Source organism: Pelmatolapia mariae, linkage group LG6, assembly GCF_036321145.2.
Source record: "Pelmatolapia mariae isolate MD_Pm_ZW linkage group LG6, Pm_UMD_F_2, whole genome shotgun sequence".
Lineage (NCBI taxonomy): Eukaryota > Metazoa > Chordata > Actinopteri > Cichliformes > Cichlidae > Pelmatolapia > Pelmatolapia mariae.
The window spans coordinates 27329522-27344049 of NC_086232.1; the positions used below are offsets into that span (position 1 = coordinate 27329522).

Here is a 14528-nt window from a genome sequence, read left to right on the forward strand (position 1 = left end):
GTCTGTCAAATTAAAAATAGTAATGACATATTTCAAGGCAGAAAACAAGGAAAATAATAATATTTACTGTGCTGCTAGAAGTAACTTCATAGTTACAAGGCCGCACACACACACACACTTCTAAAGGCATGTTACACCAGGCAAAGGCACAGTAAAATTCATCTCTGAGAAAAATCAATTCTGGAGAGACTCCCCGCAGGGCTAGGTGGTGAAGCACTCTACCAGGCAAGCTAGGATATGAGCTTCTTTAACTGCACTAATGAGTCACAATAGCTTTGAGCCTGTTTCTGTTTTCTGGCATATTATTCTCAAGATCCACGAAGGCCTAATAAAAAGGGGTTAAAAAAGTGATCTTGCTTGTTTGTTGGGTTCAGAAGAACAGACTGTACTGCAGTTTATTCCAAACATGTACATACATCCACTGGCCACTTTATGGGGTACACCTGTTTATCGCCATGTAAACACAAATATCTAATCAGCCAACCACATGGCAGCAACTCAATGCATTTGGGTATGTAGATGACCTGATAAGGTTCAAACTGAACATCAGTTTGGGAAGAAAGGTGATTTAAGTGACTCTGAATGTGGCATGTTTGTCGCTCAGATCTGATCTGAGTATTTGAGAAACCTCTGATTTATTGGGATTTTCCCAAACATCCATCTCTAGAGTTTACAGAGACTGGCCACTCCTGTTGGCTAAGTACAGGAAACTGAGCATACTGAGGCTTCATGCGGTACCACCAAACTTGGTCAAAAGAAGACTGGAAAAACATGGCCTGGTCATAATTTGGCACAAACACCATGAAAGCACGGATTCCTCCTTCCTTGTAGCAACAGTTCAAGGTGTTAGTAGTGGTGTAATGGCGTGTAGGATATCTTCATGTGCCAACTGAGCTTTTTTTAAACACCACATGCCACACCCTTAATGACTAATGTTCTGAAGCCAAAGGGGGGTCCAACCCAGTACTAGCAAGGTATACCTAATAAAGTATATGTATACTGTATATGTACTTTATACCAGTGTAGCAATGCACAACTCCTATCTGAAAACTCTTTTGTGTTCATTATGATGATCACAGTGGCCTCATTTCTCCTTAAAGGTCGGCTTTGTTTAAATGGCTTGTTGTGTTCAACTGCCCGTACCAATTTAGAAAAACATTTCTTACAAATGACCAGCATAGAAAACTAAATAACTAAAATTAATAAATAAATAAGTAAATAAATAAATACATTAAATAAAATTTAAAAAATAATAACAGATGTATCTAGATTTCTATTTAGAGTTTTGAATGCTGCTGATGGGGCCTATTTTCTGCTGGATCCAAAGCTTTTCATTTAAAACATTTTCATTTTCAACTCTTTGCCCAGATGAGATCAATGTTTCTGCAGGTGCATTCACACACACACACACACACACACACACACACACACACACACACACACACACACACACGTACAAAGGTTCCCCTATTGATGCTCTTTTTATTGAGCGGGGTATTTTAAGGTAGCCAGGAGGAGGGTGTGACAGGCACCGCGCTGAGATTAAAACAATCATCTCTTGATTTCTTCCTCACTCAAGGGAAAAGCGGAAGCTGCCTGTTATCGTTTGTTTCTATTATTATTCCCCATTTACAGTTTGAGTGTTCACATGGGGCCTTAAATAAGACAGTCTGGTCCCGAGAAAACTGTGACTGTCTGAAAAGGGTTTTACCTGAAGAAGGGGAAATCCGAACTGTAAAATGATTCGTTACTCACTGTGTCACAGTGTTGTATCATATACAAATTTCTCTTACTTTTATGTAAAGTGCTTTTTATCGAGCATAGCATTGAAGCATACTTTCACTGCAGTAAATAAATGAGTAAATTAATGTAAAGACACGGTAACACAAAATAAACGTGGAGATATAAAACTTTCATGTTTATCTATCCATTTTTAACTTTTTAATTTATAATTTTTTTCTAATTTCTAAACCCGCCCCACACCCTCTCGTCCCAACTTCTTTTACCCTTTTACCCGTCCCGACTTTTAAAATGTCTAAACACGACAATCAGTCAAAAAGCGAAACTATGCGCATTATCATTTGTTTGTATCTTATTTTAAAATAATCTCTAAATGAAGCGGAAGCAAAGTGAACATCTTTAATGAACCAAAACGCTATTAATAATACAACTGTGTGACAGGAACACATACTGTAAAGCACAGGAAAAAGCTAATCCCAAAGGATTTCTGTCTGTCCCCCGTGTAGCTTTTTATATGTTACACGCAAATTTATGCAGCATCTGCAGGCGCAACGGTGCCACCGCGTTATTCTAGCACACAGAGAGTGATCAACTGGAACCACAGCTGTGGAAGCAAAAAAGTGTGACGACCAGGACCAGTAGACGACACTGTCTGTACTCTGATTCTACAAGGACTATTGTTCGTTTGACATATTTCACATGCAGCAGTTGCTTATAGTGATGATGACGATGATGTTTAAGATGATTACGGTGAAAAGGGAAAAAAAATACAACTAATAAAATGATGATGAAGGTGGTGACAGATTTGCTGAGCAATTGTTCAGCAAACACTTTTCCTTCCCAGGACCTTGAAGGTCAGGTAACTGTAAAGCCTTTATAATGTTTGTGTTTCAGTCTGTCTAAGAAGGAAATGACTGAGGCAATGTAAAAGAAGTGCTGACCCTGAGGTTGAAAGAGAGAGAGGGAGTTTGGGCAGAATTTGACAGGAACGGACAAGCGAAGAGGAGAAAGGGTGAGAGACAAATTGAGGAAGGAAGTTTGGGAGCTCTTGGAGAGGAAAATTGCCGTGATGACGACTTATCTATCGGTCATCGGCGGCACAGGTGTGCTCTGATGTCATAGTAAAAAAAACACAGACCAAAAATCTCTAAAGTCCAATACAGAGCATTTGTGTAGGTAACATCTACACCAGTGAAGATTAAGGTGATTAACAATTTTTTTCAGCACCGTCAGCGCAACCTGTCAATTATTTTGCCATTTACTCTGTTGTCGAGCCAAGATAATCGTGAAAGCCTTATTCAAACATGACACATTCAAAGTATATACAACCAACTTTGAAGAGATGACCTTTCTAATGATCACTGCTTGACCTTTGATCGTTGTGAGACATTTATCTTTTTCAACTGAAATAAATTGTTAATTTCAGATACCTGTTTGTTTAATTTCCTCATTCAGTCATTCAAATGTGGTCTCAATCCAGCAAACAGAACTTGCCATCCCGTTTGTCTGCTCTAAATGACCATCATTTGAGGGATTTTGTGCTAATCAGAATGTGACAACAAGCTTTAAGGGCTGATATTTTAAACAAAGATATCCCAAGTGGCCATGCTGTGCATACATGCGATGTATGTGTATGTTAAAACACACAGGCATATTTGTGAAAGCACGTGCATGAATGAGCAGCAGCCACATTGTCTCTTTAATATATTGTTATATAAGTGCAGCTGCAAATATTTTCTTGGAAATGATCCAGATCCCTTCAAAGTTTGGGACTGACCAGTCCAGTGCCGTGTGTATGTGTGCGTACATGCATGTAGGCGTGAACCTGCTTATTCGTGTGTGTGTGTGTGTGTGTGTGTGTGCTGGTATTGGTGGTGGAGGAAGAGGGGTGGTGAAGGTTCCTTATCTACAGGCCACAGGCAGCTTTTGAGGCTCTTATCAGCAGCCACCATATTGTACTAGCACATCCTCTTGTCCAGCAGGGAGCGGAAAACTCTCCTTGCAACACGGTTCCCTCTCGCTCTCTCTCTCTCGCTCTCTCCCCTCCTCTCTCCCCCCCCCCCCCCCCCCCCCCCCCCTTCTCTCACTCTCTCTCCCACCTCACATTTGCCAGTACCAGAACTCTGGCAACCAGCGACAGCATTGTGTCTTCTTGGCGAAGAGATTGAGCGAGGGAAAGGATAGGCAGGACTGTGAAAGATAGAGAAAGACAGACAGAGAGAGGGAGAGAGACGAGATTGACATATGGACAGGGGGTGATGGCGGAGACCCGCACCTTCCATCTCCACGTTTTGAGTGTGTCTTCGTTCAAAGGAGCAACTTCCAATCAAAAAAAACCCATACATCTACGTTTCCCAGTCGCTTGGCCTCGCTCTGACTTCTTCTCTTTGTAAATGTTTTTTTCTTTGAATATTTATAATTATTTATAAATGTTTAAGAATATGAGCAGTGGTATCAGACAGCGTGGCTCCAATTCTGACCTCATAAGTTGACAGACAGACGCTGACAGGCTGCAGTGGAGTGTGAGCGACTTACAGGAGGAGGGAGAGGACGCTAAACGCTGAGCAGATACATGTGCGTTCTCCGATCACTCGAACTCTGAGGGATTTTGTACGCCATACTCACGAGCCACAGTGGATGTCATAATGTATATGTAAGTATTAAAGGTTACCTATTGTCTTACTTATTGTTCAAATTGTACGCAAATAGTTTGCAGGAAGTAATACTTATTTAAATACTAGTAATAATAACACAATACACATACATGATGTCCAATACATCATGTATCTTGGCGCATTCATTAAAATATATTAATAATGTATTATATTTCTATTATTAACAATATATTCTATTTAATTGTTTGAAAACATAGGATTTCTGATTTCTGTCCTAGTTTAAATTATAACATTTTACCCCCAGTTATCTATTTAAAGTAAAAATATAATACACTCTGTTTGGCTACTCGAGCAATATAAGAAAATAACAAGTGGCCTTACCAGAAAGAAAGATATTGAACAAAAATTTAAAAAAAACTTTAAGAGTTAATAACATTTTTGTCACAATAGTAAATTAAACCAAAAAAAACGAGGGGACTTCTGAAAGCATTGCTTTGTGTCTTTCACTACAAAATGAATCCTCTTTAAAATGTGTGCTTCAAAAGTAAACATGCTGGGCCTTACTCATTTAAAAATCAATACAATGGTTAACAAACTGCTAGGGATATGCTGCAAAAAATATATATATTTATAAAGAATTAGCTGCAAATGTCATTCCTACACATCACTGCGAAAAACGGAACTGTCCAAAATAAAGTCATGACCACCAGAAAAGAAAACAGGAACAATTGCGATTGCAAAACCTGAAAAATCATGAGCTGTAAGCTTTGCAAGACAGACTGACGAGCGGTAATTTGTAAAGTACAAGAATGAATTTACTCCATATGTCAACATTTTAAAATTGCATCAAACCTCTAAATTTACAATTGAAATAAATTTCTGATGAACTGAATCCAGATTTTAAGCCATGCATCAGCTCCCTTAAACAACAACTTATTTCATCTTATCAGAAACTGTTGCACTGCACGTGTGCAAACTGACCTTTAAGCACATTTTCATATCTTATAGTCTTTGCTAAACATACATCAAATATATATCCTGAGTCCATTTTTCCCTTTGTTTTGTTCAACAGACTCTTTGATATCAATCCAATCGTCAGCGTTCTGGGACTTTTGGGGTCCGTAAAAGGATTTTGACTCATATCCTCAAAATACATGTGGACAGACAGATAGACGGATAGACTTATTAAGAGAAGCCACTAGAGACTCGTTCAAAACCAAAAAAGAATTTGCTACTCGGGATGTACAGTATAAAAAAAAAACAACACAAGAAAAAAAAGACTTCCCCATCACATCAAACTGCAAGAGCCACCTCCTTTATATGCTGGAGCCAGAGACTTAATCACAGCAGTAGCCCCTTATTTAAGCTTGCAAATTCTATCCAATTATATTTAATTTAAATTGAACATGGAAATTAATTAATTTGCTTTATTGGAACATTATGCAATATTCTGATACATTATATTACAGTTGTGCAACAGCCATCAGAGGCAGCAGCCATGAGTAATAAGGCTGTACAAAAACCTCCTAAGCGTGTAACAGCAGAAGGTGTCATATGCTGTGTCACTGTGAAGATTCATGAAATAATTAATAATATTGTAAAATCTAAATAAAACTGAACTGATGTTAAAAGACTTGTATGCTGAGAAATAAGGACAATTCATGCATATACGTAGAAATGCTAAAATATTGAAAAATCTGTAGAAAAGTAGAACAAAGGAAAAGTAAATAAAGGGTTAAAAGACTCATACAATTGGCCAGGAGAAATTTTTAGGGCCCTGTAGGACTAGCTGCGTGTGCCGGAATATAAACACATTAGTGACTCTCGTGTAAAACACCACAGGGACGAGACACAGACTTGCAGCACGCACGCTGGGCATCTAAGAAGAGCGAAACCTTGACAGTGACGGCGTTTCCTTCAGAGACTTCACCACCATGATGGAGAAGCTGAACTCCACTGGCCCACCTGCCTCACCCCACGACTTACCTCGCCCCTCCTCCTCTTCTTCATCCTCTGCCTCCTCACCATCGTGTGCATCCATGGAGCATAGCAGCCCTCTCTACAGCCAGCAGTCAGCATCCTTGGATGCTATCGGCAGCCCACAACCCACTAACAAGACAGGGCACAAGGGACACACGGATGTCCCTACTCCTGGCTCGACACAAGCCCTCATCACCCCAAACACAGTGTTAACCAATCACCAAGCAGATACAACTGCTGCACCTGAGCCCATTGCCATGGAAACGGAGGAAGAAGAGGACGAGGAAAAACTAGGGGGGCCAAAGAGCACCACTGCTCCTGCTGCTTCAGCCAACGGGTCCCCAACTCTTTCCTCGCCACCTCCGCTCCTCCCGGCACCAGCAAAGACTTCCCCGTGCCCTCTTCCCCCTCCAACCTCAACGGCTGCCTTCCCTTCATCCTCATCATCCTCTCCTCTTCCTCCTCACATTCCAGTTATCAGCCTTGGCCACAGCAAGCCCCCACTGCCACTCCCAAATACCCCTTTGACTGCCCTCCACCCAATTCCCAATCTCCTACATGGGTCACATGGAGACATTCGCCGCGGCCATTTAAACTGTTTACCTGTGGTCAGCCCAGGAGCTTCTGGATCTACTGGAGGTCCCGTAGGTCCCACAGCTGCTTCTCCAGGGCCCCTGTTGCCTCATCAGTACCTGCCTGGTCACCCCTTCTTCACTAGGTGAGATTATACAAATTTGAATTCATTCATACACAGTGTGAGTCACTTATAACTTCTTGAAACAAGAGCAGTCTGAGTACTGCTACACCATGAATAAAGTGAGTCTGGATCTTTATGCAGATTAGAATATGATATTTTTGGGGGAACATCTGGATCATGTCTCCCAATTTTCCTTTTTCAATTTGCCACTAATTTCTGAAGATAGACTGCAATTATGCAATCAAAGAAACCTTTCAATTCAAAAATTCCTGTATCTACTCCAAACGTTAAGCAGGATTATGTTGGTTGTTTGTTTGGGGGTTTTTTTTAAAAAAAAAGAAGAAGAAGAAAAAGAAATCCTTTAAATGACTTTTGGAGTAATCCAAACATTCAACAGAAAAAGACAAATGAAACCAAAGACAAACTCATTAGACAAGGCCCTACTTTTGACTTCAAATTAATATATTTGAAGGCTAAAGCAAGTAAAGCTAAAGTATCCACAACAAAAAAAAAGATTGATGCAAGGTAAAAAAAAAAAAAAAAAAGATAAATGCATATTTGTAATGCTACCTTTTATCTGGTTGATTAAAAACTGCAACATTTGCTGACAGTACGGTTAAAATGATCAGTGCAGTGCATTAATATGTTTATTGAATGAATTTGTTTCATTGGAAGCAAATAATTCTAGAGGTAAAATGAAAAAGTTATAAATTATATAAAATAATGATCACATAAATTGGAACATTATGTAAAATAAAGTATCACACACTCATTCACTTCCTTTCGAAAAAGCCTGCAAACAGATGCGGACGACTAAACTATAAAACTCACTACAGTACAGCTTCCTGACATGCTGCTATCGAGGATGATGCCACTTTTCTGGCTGCAACGCCAAGTTTCAGATAAAACCTCAACTGCTCGGATTTCTCGACTTCCCATCATGATTAATAGCCGCTGCGCTGCGCTGTTATGTGAAAATGACAGCAGGATGTGTGCTGTTTTGAAGGGACCTCACATTTCTCACGCTAAATTTACCCAGCAGACCTTTTGGTTACTGAACACAAATTGAATCAGTGAATGTTTTTTTTTTCTTTGTGTGTGTTTGTGTGTGTGTGTGTGTGTGTGCGTGTGTTTGTGTGTGTGTGTGTGTGTGTGTGTGCATTTAGCAGCCAAGTAAAAAACTTTACTTGAATATACCACTTTTCTAAACTATACATCCAGTTTTAATTACAGCTAATTTTAATCCTTAAACTGACAAAAGGAAGCAAACCAGAACTCTTAAAGCTCTTTTTGGGCCCGAGCAATTGGCAGCTCTTCTTTTACTCCTGTGAAGAAAGGCATTAATTTGCAGTCTTTATCAAAGCCCTCCTACTGTTCCTCTATTCTCTACTCCAAACGGCATTTTCTACACAGTTTTCTCACAGAAGAGTGTAAAAAGTGGGACTTTTTTTGCACAGTGGATATATCTGTGGCTTCCCCATCTGTCATGGAGGTCTGGGAATAAGCTTCTCTCCCCTTTCCTCTCTGGTTTGTTTGTAGCAGGAAGCATTGATCTATTTCATCCCCCCTGAAGTAGAATCAGCTAGTAACCGAGCTTAATGAGATTGGGTTAAAACTCTGCATGCACACTCAATCAACGCCACCACTCACATTCACACCTCCACTAATGGCTTCCACCATGTTCCTGCTTTCTTTAGCCACTCTTTATGATTTCTCCCTATACAGTTGCTAAAGGAAGGAGAACAAAATGCCAAAACAACCTTATGTGTGTCTTGTTTTTATTTATATGTAGCTTATTTTTACTTGTTTGACTGTGAATACGATCACACAAATGATTCACATAGTGTTTGTGTTTCTAGTTCTTACCTGGGTTCTTCAGGAGGAAGCTATGGTGTCATCAGCAACAACCGCATCAAGAGGAGACCCTCCTCGCACTTTGAGATGGAGATGAATGAATGTGAGTTTCTGTGTATGCATGCGACACTATTATGGAGATAATTACTGTTTGTATGTTTTGAACTGTAATTTGGGGAAATTGATGTCCACATTTTGGAGATGAAGGCATATATTTAAACTATTTAAAGAGTATGTGGCAATGTTGTGTACTTTTTTTTCACTGCCATCACATCCTGCGAGAAAAACCTACTTCCACAATTTGCTAGTCCATCTCTCAGTGCTTGTCTATATCCTGCCATGGGTATAGGAATATACCCCTGGCACCACATGCCACTTTTTTTGGAATTGAAAACCAGCTCATGGCCCAAAACCTCCTGCAGAGGAAGCTAATTGTTAAAAATGGATCACAAATATTTAATATTCTTCCAAAGTCTAATTAATCCTCAACCCCCTTTTGTTAGCAAAGTTATAAAAAAGTTAGTGATGATTTGAAGCATTTGTTGAAAAAAAAAAACCCTTTTGGACTAAATCTGTGTTTATGTCTGTTTAACAGGCCCTCCCCAAAAGCTCGCCCGCCGCGTCTTCACCAACAGCCGTGAACGCTGGCGACAGCAGAACGTCAATGGGGCTTTCTCGGAGCTGAGGAAACTCATTCCCACGCACCCACCCGACAAGAAACTCAGCAAGAACGAAATCCTCCGCCTGGCCGTGAAGTACATCAACTTCCTGGTCACACTGCTCAATGACCAGGATCAAGACAAGAGCAGGGACTCGGCTGAGGATGATGTGGAGGATGAGAGCATGGCTCCTGGTTTGGCAGGCAAAAAACTGAACCCTCGTTTTCAGTGCGACACTCCGCCGCCATCCCACTCTGCCCTGCCTGCGTCAGCCCGTCCCGCTTTGGCGTTAGCCCACAGAGACAGAGACTCAACTGACTCAATCAGTGCCCTGGCTAATTCCCCAGCAACGTCCAGTTGCTATGGAGACACGGACAGTGAAGAGAGCTTTGGTGCTAAGACCTCTTTGGTGACCCAAGGCATTCTGGGAAAGGTCAAGAGTCAGATAGGGATGGTGGCAGCATCGAATGATGAGCGGTGACACCAAAAGGCAGCAAACACTGGGAGTTTAAATGCCAGGCAAAGAGACGGAGATATCAAAAGTGTTTGATCAATTGCAGAAAGGTGTGAATACGTTTTTAAAAAAGAGGGATTTTTTTAAATGAATTTTGCAGGTTTGAGAGCTTCTTTGTCTTTTCTGGCAATGTTGATTGTGAAGCTGTCATTTAGTGAAACACCAAACTGTGCTTTGAGGCAGGCTGAGACATGAAAATTAACACAACACTCAAACCAGCTTCATATCCAAATATGGTAACAATGCTCCTTTAATAAACATTATACAACTAAAACAGTAGAAGAAGAAAGACACGAAACAGGGTCCTGATTACATGTGCTTATAAAAGTAATCCGAGGAATTTAAAATCTTCTTAGCAAATGGATAAAAATGGAAGATCTGTCAGAAAAAGCATGAAAATCAAATATTTTGTCAGTCTCTGACGTTTACATGCGAAATAATCAGCCTTGCCTCAGTGCAGTTATGGTAACTTAGAGTGCCTGCAGAGAAATGCATTGCATGCAGTGGTGATTTGACGTTGCCGTTTCTTAATGTTCTCGCTGCTCTAATTGTCTGAAAAGCAGGGCTGATGGTTCCGCCCTGACATTGTGACACACTTGTAAGAGACAGAAATAAAGTGTGTTTTAGTTTGCTGTTCCTTATTTGACATCCTCTTACTGCGCTCCAAAGACTGCTCTATGTCAGCACGATTTCTCAACACATTCAAATGTTTTGCCGCTCTCGGTTTAGCACACTTGTGTATGCTCAAAGTGACCAGTAAGTAGCATAAGTTAAACACAATGACCAAACTGTTAAATTATGAGATTAAAATGGTTTATGGTGATTGGAAGTTCACTTCTTTTAACTTTATTTTGAAAAATCTGCACGTAAGTCATGTGTCCTTCTGTTTGTCCATAACAAAGCTGTCAGTGCACATTTTATGGGGCGAGTAGCCAAAGCACAACTCCATGCTGTTTGCGTGTGCTGTTCTCCAGAATGGCAGATGATTGACAATAGTGTTTTCAGCAGGGAAGCCATAAACAACCCCAGTCAAAAAATAAAACTAGTGAGTGACGTGACACCGAGAACCTGGATCGAAAGTTGCCCTGCCATTCCTGTAGCAAGTCCAGCACACCAAAAAACAAATTTCACAGAAATGTATTCCACAAGGCGATGAGGTTTTCCCAAGAAGTAGACTTTAAAGCCTTTTTTATACTGGTGGAGGATTTACAGATGAATGCCCAGTCTGACAAAAATACAGTACAACATCATAGGTACAGTTTGTGATCACAAGCACACAAGAAGCAAACTTTGTGGAGAATTAAAATGAAGACAGTGTGTGCATGTATGTGCGTTATATGTTGAAGAACAAGGGGGAAAAAAACCAATTTTTTCGTGTGTGGTTGTGTTTGCGGAAGGTCAGGGTGGATGTGGGATGCGGTTGAAGATGGGGTTCAGAATGGTGGAGGAAAGTGAAAAGTGGTTGGGAGGGAGGGGGCTTGCAGCTGTTGCCGTGGTGCGGGTGTCTGTCTATCAATTGGCCAGGAAACGCTTACAGTTAGTGCTGTCTCATTTACGGCCAACGAGTTTCCTGGAGGTTGGGTGGTGGCGGTGTGACTGTACCATGTTTGATGGGTGTTTGGATGTGTGGGGTAGCAACCGCTGCATAGAAGAAGGGAAGATAGGAGGGGGGAAAGAAAGAGAAAACAGCCACCAGGGTGCCCTGGGAAGCCCTGTACACTTGGTTTCAGGATCATACAACAGGAAGAACTGCTTTCACAATATTGCTGTGACTGCATCTGCCCACTCTGCTGTGCTAAGCTGGGCCTTCTCCTCCCTGCTTCACTCTGAAACCTCATAGAGGATTACAGATTGAAGCAGGGGTCATGCAAATTAAAGATAGTGTGTCACTTTGCAGTTGTACAAATTGAATTATTCAAAGATTTTTTGGATAACACACTATATTTATTTGAGTTGTTTAACAATATATGATTTATGGGTTAGACATTAACCCATTTTATCTTGTAAGCTTGTCCCGATAAAAAAGCAAACTGTTGAAATGTATTATTACTATTGTTACTACTGTTATTTATTCAAAAATATTTTTATGGCTGCAGAGTACAGTTCAGGAAATAAACCCTCAAAATTGTAATTCAAACTGCTGGGGTGTCAACCTTCTCGACTTCTGATACAGGAGGCCATGCAGGGTGATGCTAGCCAGCCTGGGACTTAGAGATAATGCCACTGCCTCCACCCTACCTCCTCCTCCCACCCTCAGTTGTGTCCCTCTTACGACCAGAAGCACACCCACTTACGTAAATAAATCTAATAAATGGAGTGAATTCTGCAAACTATAAACACAATTCCAAAACATTTGGGGATGTGGCATAAAATGTAAACAAAAAAAATAGTGATTTGCAAATGTCATAAACACATATTCACAAGAGAACAGAAAACAGATCAAACGTTAAAAAAACTGAGATTTTACTATTTTGAGAAAAATATTATCGTATTTTAATCTCAGCAACACATCTGAAAAAGCTGGGATGGGGCAACAAAAGGCTGGAAAGTTAAGAATTTCTAAAAAGACACTGCTGGAGGAACACTTTGGAACTAATTAGGTTAACTGAAAATAGGACAGTTACATGAATGTGTATAAAAAGACCATCTTTTTCTCAGAGTTTCTCAGAAGCAAAGATGGGCACATGTTTACTAATCAGCAAAAAACTGCATCTACAAACAACAATTTCAGAAAAATGTTCATCAACATAAACTTGACTTTGGATCATCTACGCTACATGGCGTCAAAAGATTCTAAGAATCTGGAGAAATCTCTGTCAAGGCCAATAATTAATATTAGATGTCCATGACATTAAATACAGGCATGACTCTGTCATGGGCTCAAGAAGAGACACCATTGTCTTTGAGCGCAGTTTGCCATCCACAATGCAGGTTAGAGCTAAATCATGCAAAGGAGGAGACATATGCGAACATGATCTAGAAACACTGCCATCTTCTCTGGGCCAAAGCTTATTGAAAATAAACTGAGGCAAAGTGGAAAACTGATCTGTGGTTACACAAATCTTATTTTTAAATTCTTTTTGGAGAACATGGATGCTACATCCTCAAGACCAAAGAGGAGAGGAACCATCTGGCTTGTTATCAGACCTCAGTTCAACAGCCTGGATCTCTGACGGTATGGGGTTGCATTAGTGTGCACGGATATGGCTGAATTCTAAAAGGTATACATGGCTTTTAGAACAATATATGCTTCCATGCATATGACATCTTTTTTCCAGGGAAGGCATCGCATATTTCAACAAGCTGCAATAGATGCATACAGCATCTGTTACAACAGCATGGTTTACTAGGAGAGGCTGGGTGCTTTCACAGACTGAAAACATTTGGCACATAATGAAACAAAAAATATGACAAAGAAGACACATGACTGCTGAGAAGCTAAAATTATATACAAGATAAGAATTGGACATTGCAGTTTAACCATTTGTTCTCTGCATTCTATTGTGAATAAATTTAGTTTAACATTTCCAAACTTTTGCATTGTTCTTTTTATTTAAATCTTAAACTCTGTCCCTTTTTTGCAATAGGGTTCATAGTTCAAGCATACAATTTGATCTGTGCTGTCTTACACAGGTAAAATGCCTCGTATCATTTTACGGTCAATACCTCTGCTCTTCTGCAGAGCTGACTGTTTTTTCAAACTCTCCACCACCCCAGCATCCACCTGTAGGCTACAGGGAGAAAAATATCACTTCTTAATTTATAAAAGCAACAAGATGAACTCAAGCTAGATGCAAAGTAACTATACTCTGATGCTACAATAAATAATTACAAATGCAAAATCTCTTACTGAACTGAATTTGATACATTAATTACGGCCTAAACCTGAATGTGAGAAGTAATGTCATAATGTTTGTAGTCATGAAGCAGGTTTCACTTGCTGAAAATACCATCAAAGATTTCATAAACGTAAAACCAAATTCAGTATATAAAGGTTAAAAAGTGCAAAAATTGTCTATTGTTGTTAAATCAAAAATGTTCTTAAAGAATTTTTCCAAAAACACACAAAAATGCAATGAATTTTTGATGAAAACTTATAATCAAAAAACACTGTGACCAATTCAGGGTATAATTTACAGAATTTCCTTCAAAATACAGATTTTAATATTCTTTTTAGTCACTCGTTTTGTTAAATCACTACCTTTGACATTATCAAAAATAGTCATACTTTTTATCATTCCTTTGCATATTTTGATGTCTTGCAAACATGTATCAACATTCAGAAAAGTATTTTCATTTATATATTCAATATCAATATGTGTAATTCATCTATTAATAAATGTCACACTCATCTGTACTTATCGAGTGTCTCAATAAAACATGTAGCGATAAATTGAAGTTATAATCGTCTCAAATCAAATTCATCTTAAAGTGTATTTTATGCCTCAAAAATTACACAGCAGTCAAAA

The 14528-nt window shown here is 39.6% G+C and overlaps 1 protein-coding gene across 4 annotated transcripts; it reads left to right on the forward strand.

Moving 5' to 3' along the window:
• Positions 1-3843: 3843 nt before the first annotated feature.
• Positions 3844-10700, forward strand: lyl1 (LYL1 basic helix-loop-helix family member). Of its 4 annotated transcripts, none has more exons than XM_063476458.1 (5): positions 3844-4129; positions 4229-4393; positions 6198-7053; positions 8892-8989; positions 9482-10700. In XM_063476458.1, exons 3-5 carry the CDS (start codon positions 6290-6292, stop codon positions 10024-10026), a joined length of 1407 nt encoding a protein of 468 aa, XP_063332528.1. In that variant the 5' UTR covers positions 3844-4129; positions 4229-4393; positions 6198-6289; the 3' UTR covers positions 10027-10700. The 4 variants fall into 4 exon arrangements, with proteins under 4 accessions (XP_063332528.1, XP_063332529.1, XP_063332530.1 ...); XM_063476459.1 differs by having other exon boundaries at positions 4236-4393; XM_063476460.1 differs by having other exon boundaries at positions 4240-4393.
• Positions 10701-14528: the final 3828 nt, after the last annotated feature.

Coding starts and splice junctions, on each gene's coding strand:
- lyl1 (XM_063476457.1), top strand. CDS start 6,290: ATGATGGAGAAGCTGAACTCCACTGGCCCACCTGCCTCACCCCACGAC. Junction 7,054..8,891: donor GGTCACCCCTTCTTCACTAG/GTGAGATTATAC, acceptor TTGTGTTTCTAG/TTCTTACCTGGGTTCTTCAG. Junction 8,990..9,481: donor TGAGATGGAGATGAATGAAT/GTGAGTTTCTGT, acceptor TCTGTTTAACAG/GCCCTCCCCAAAAGCTCGCC.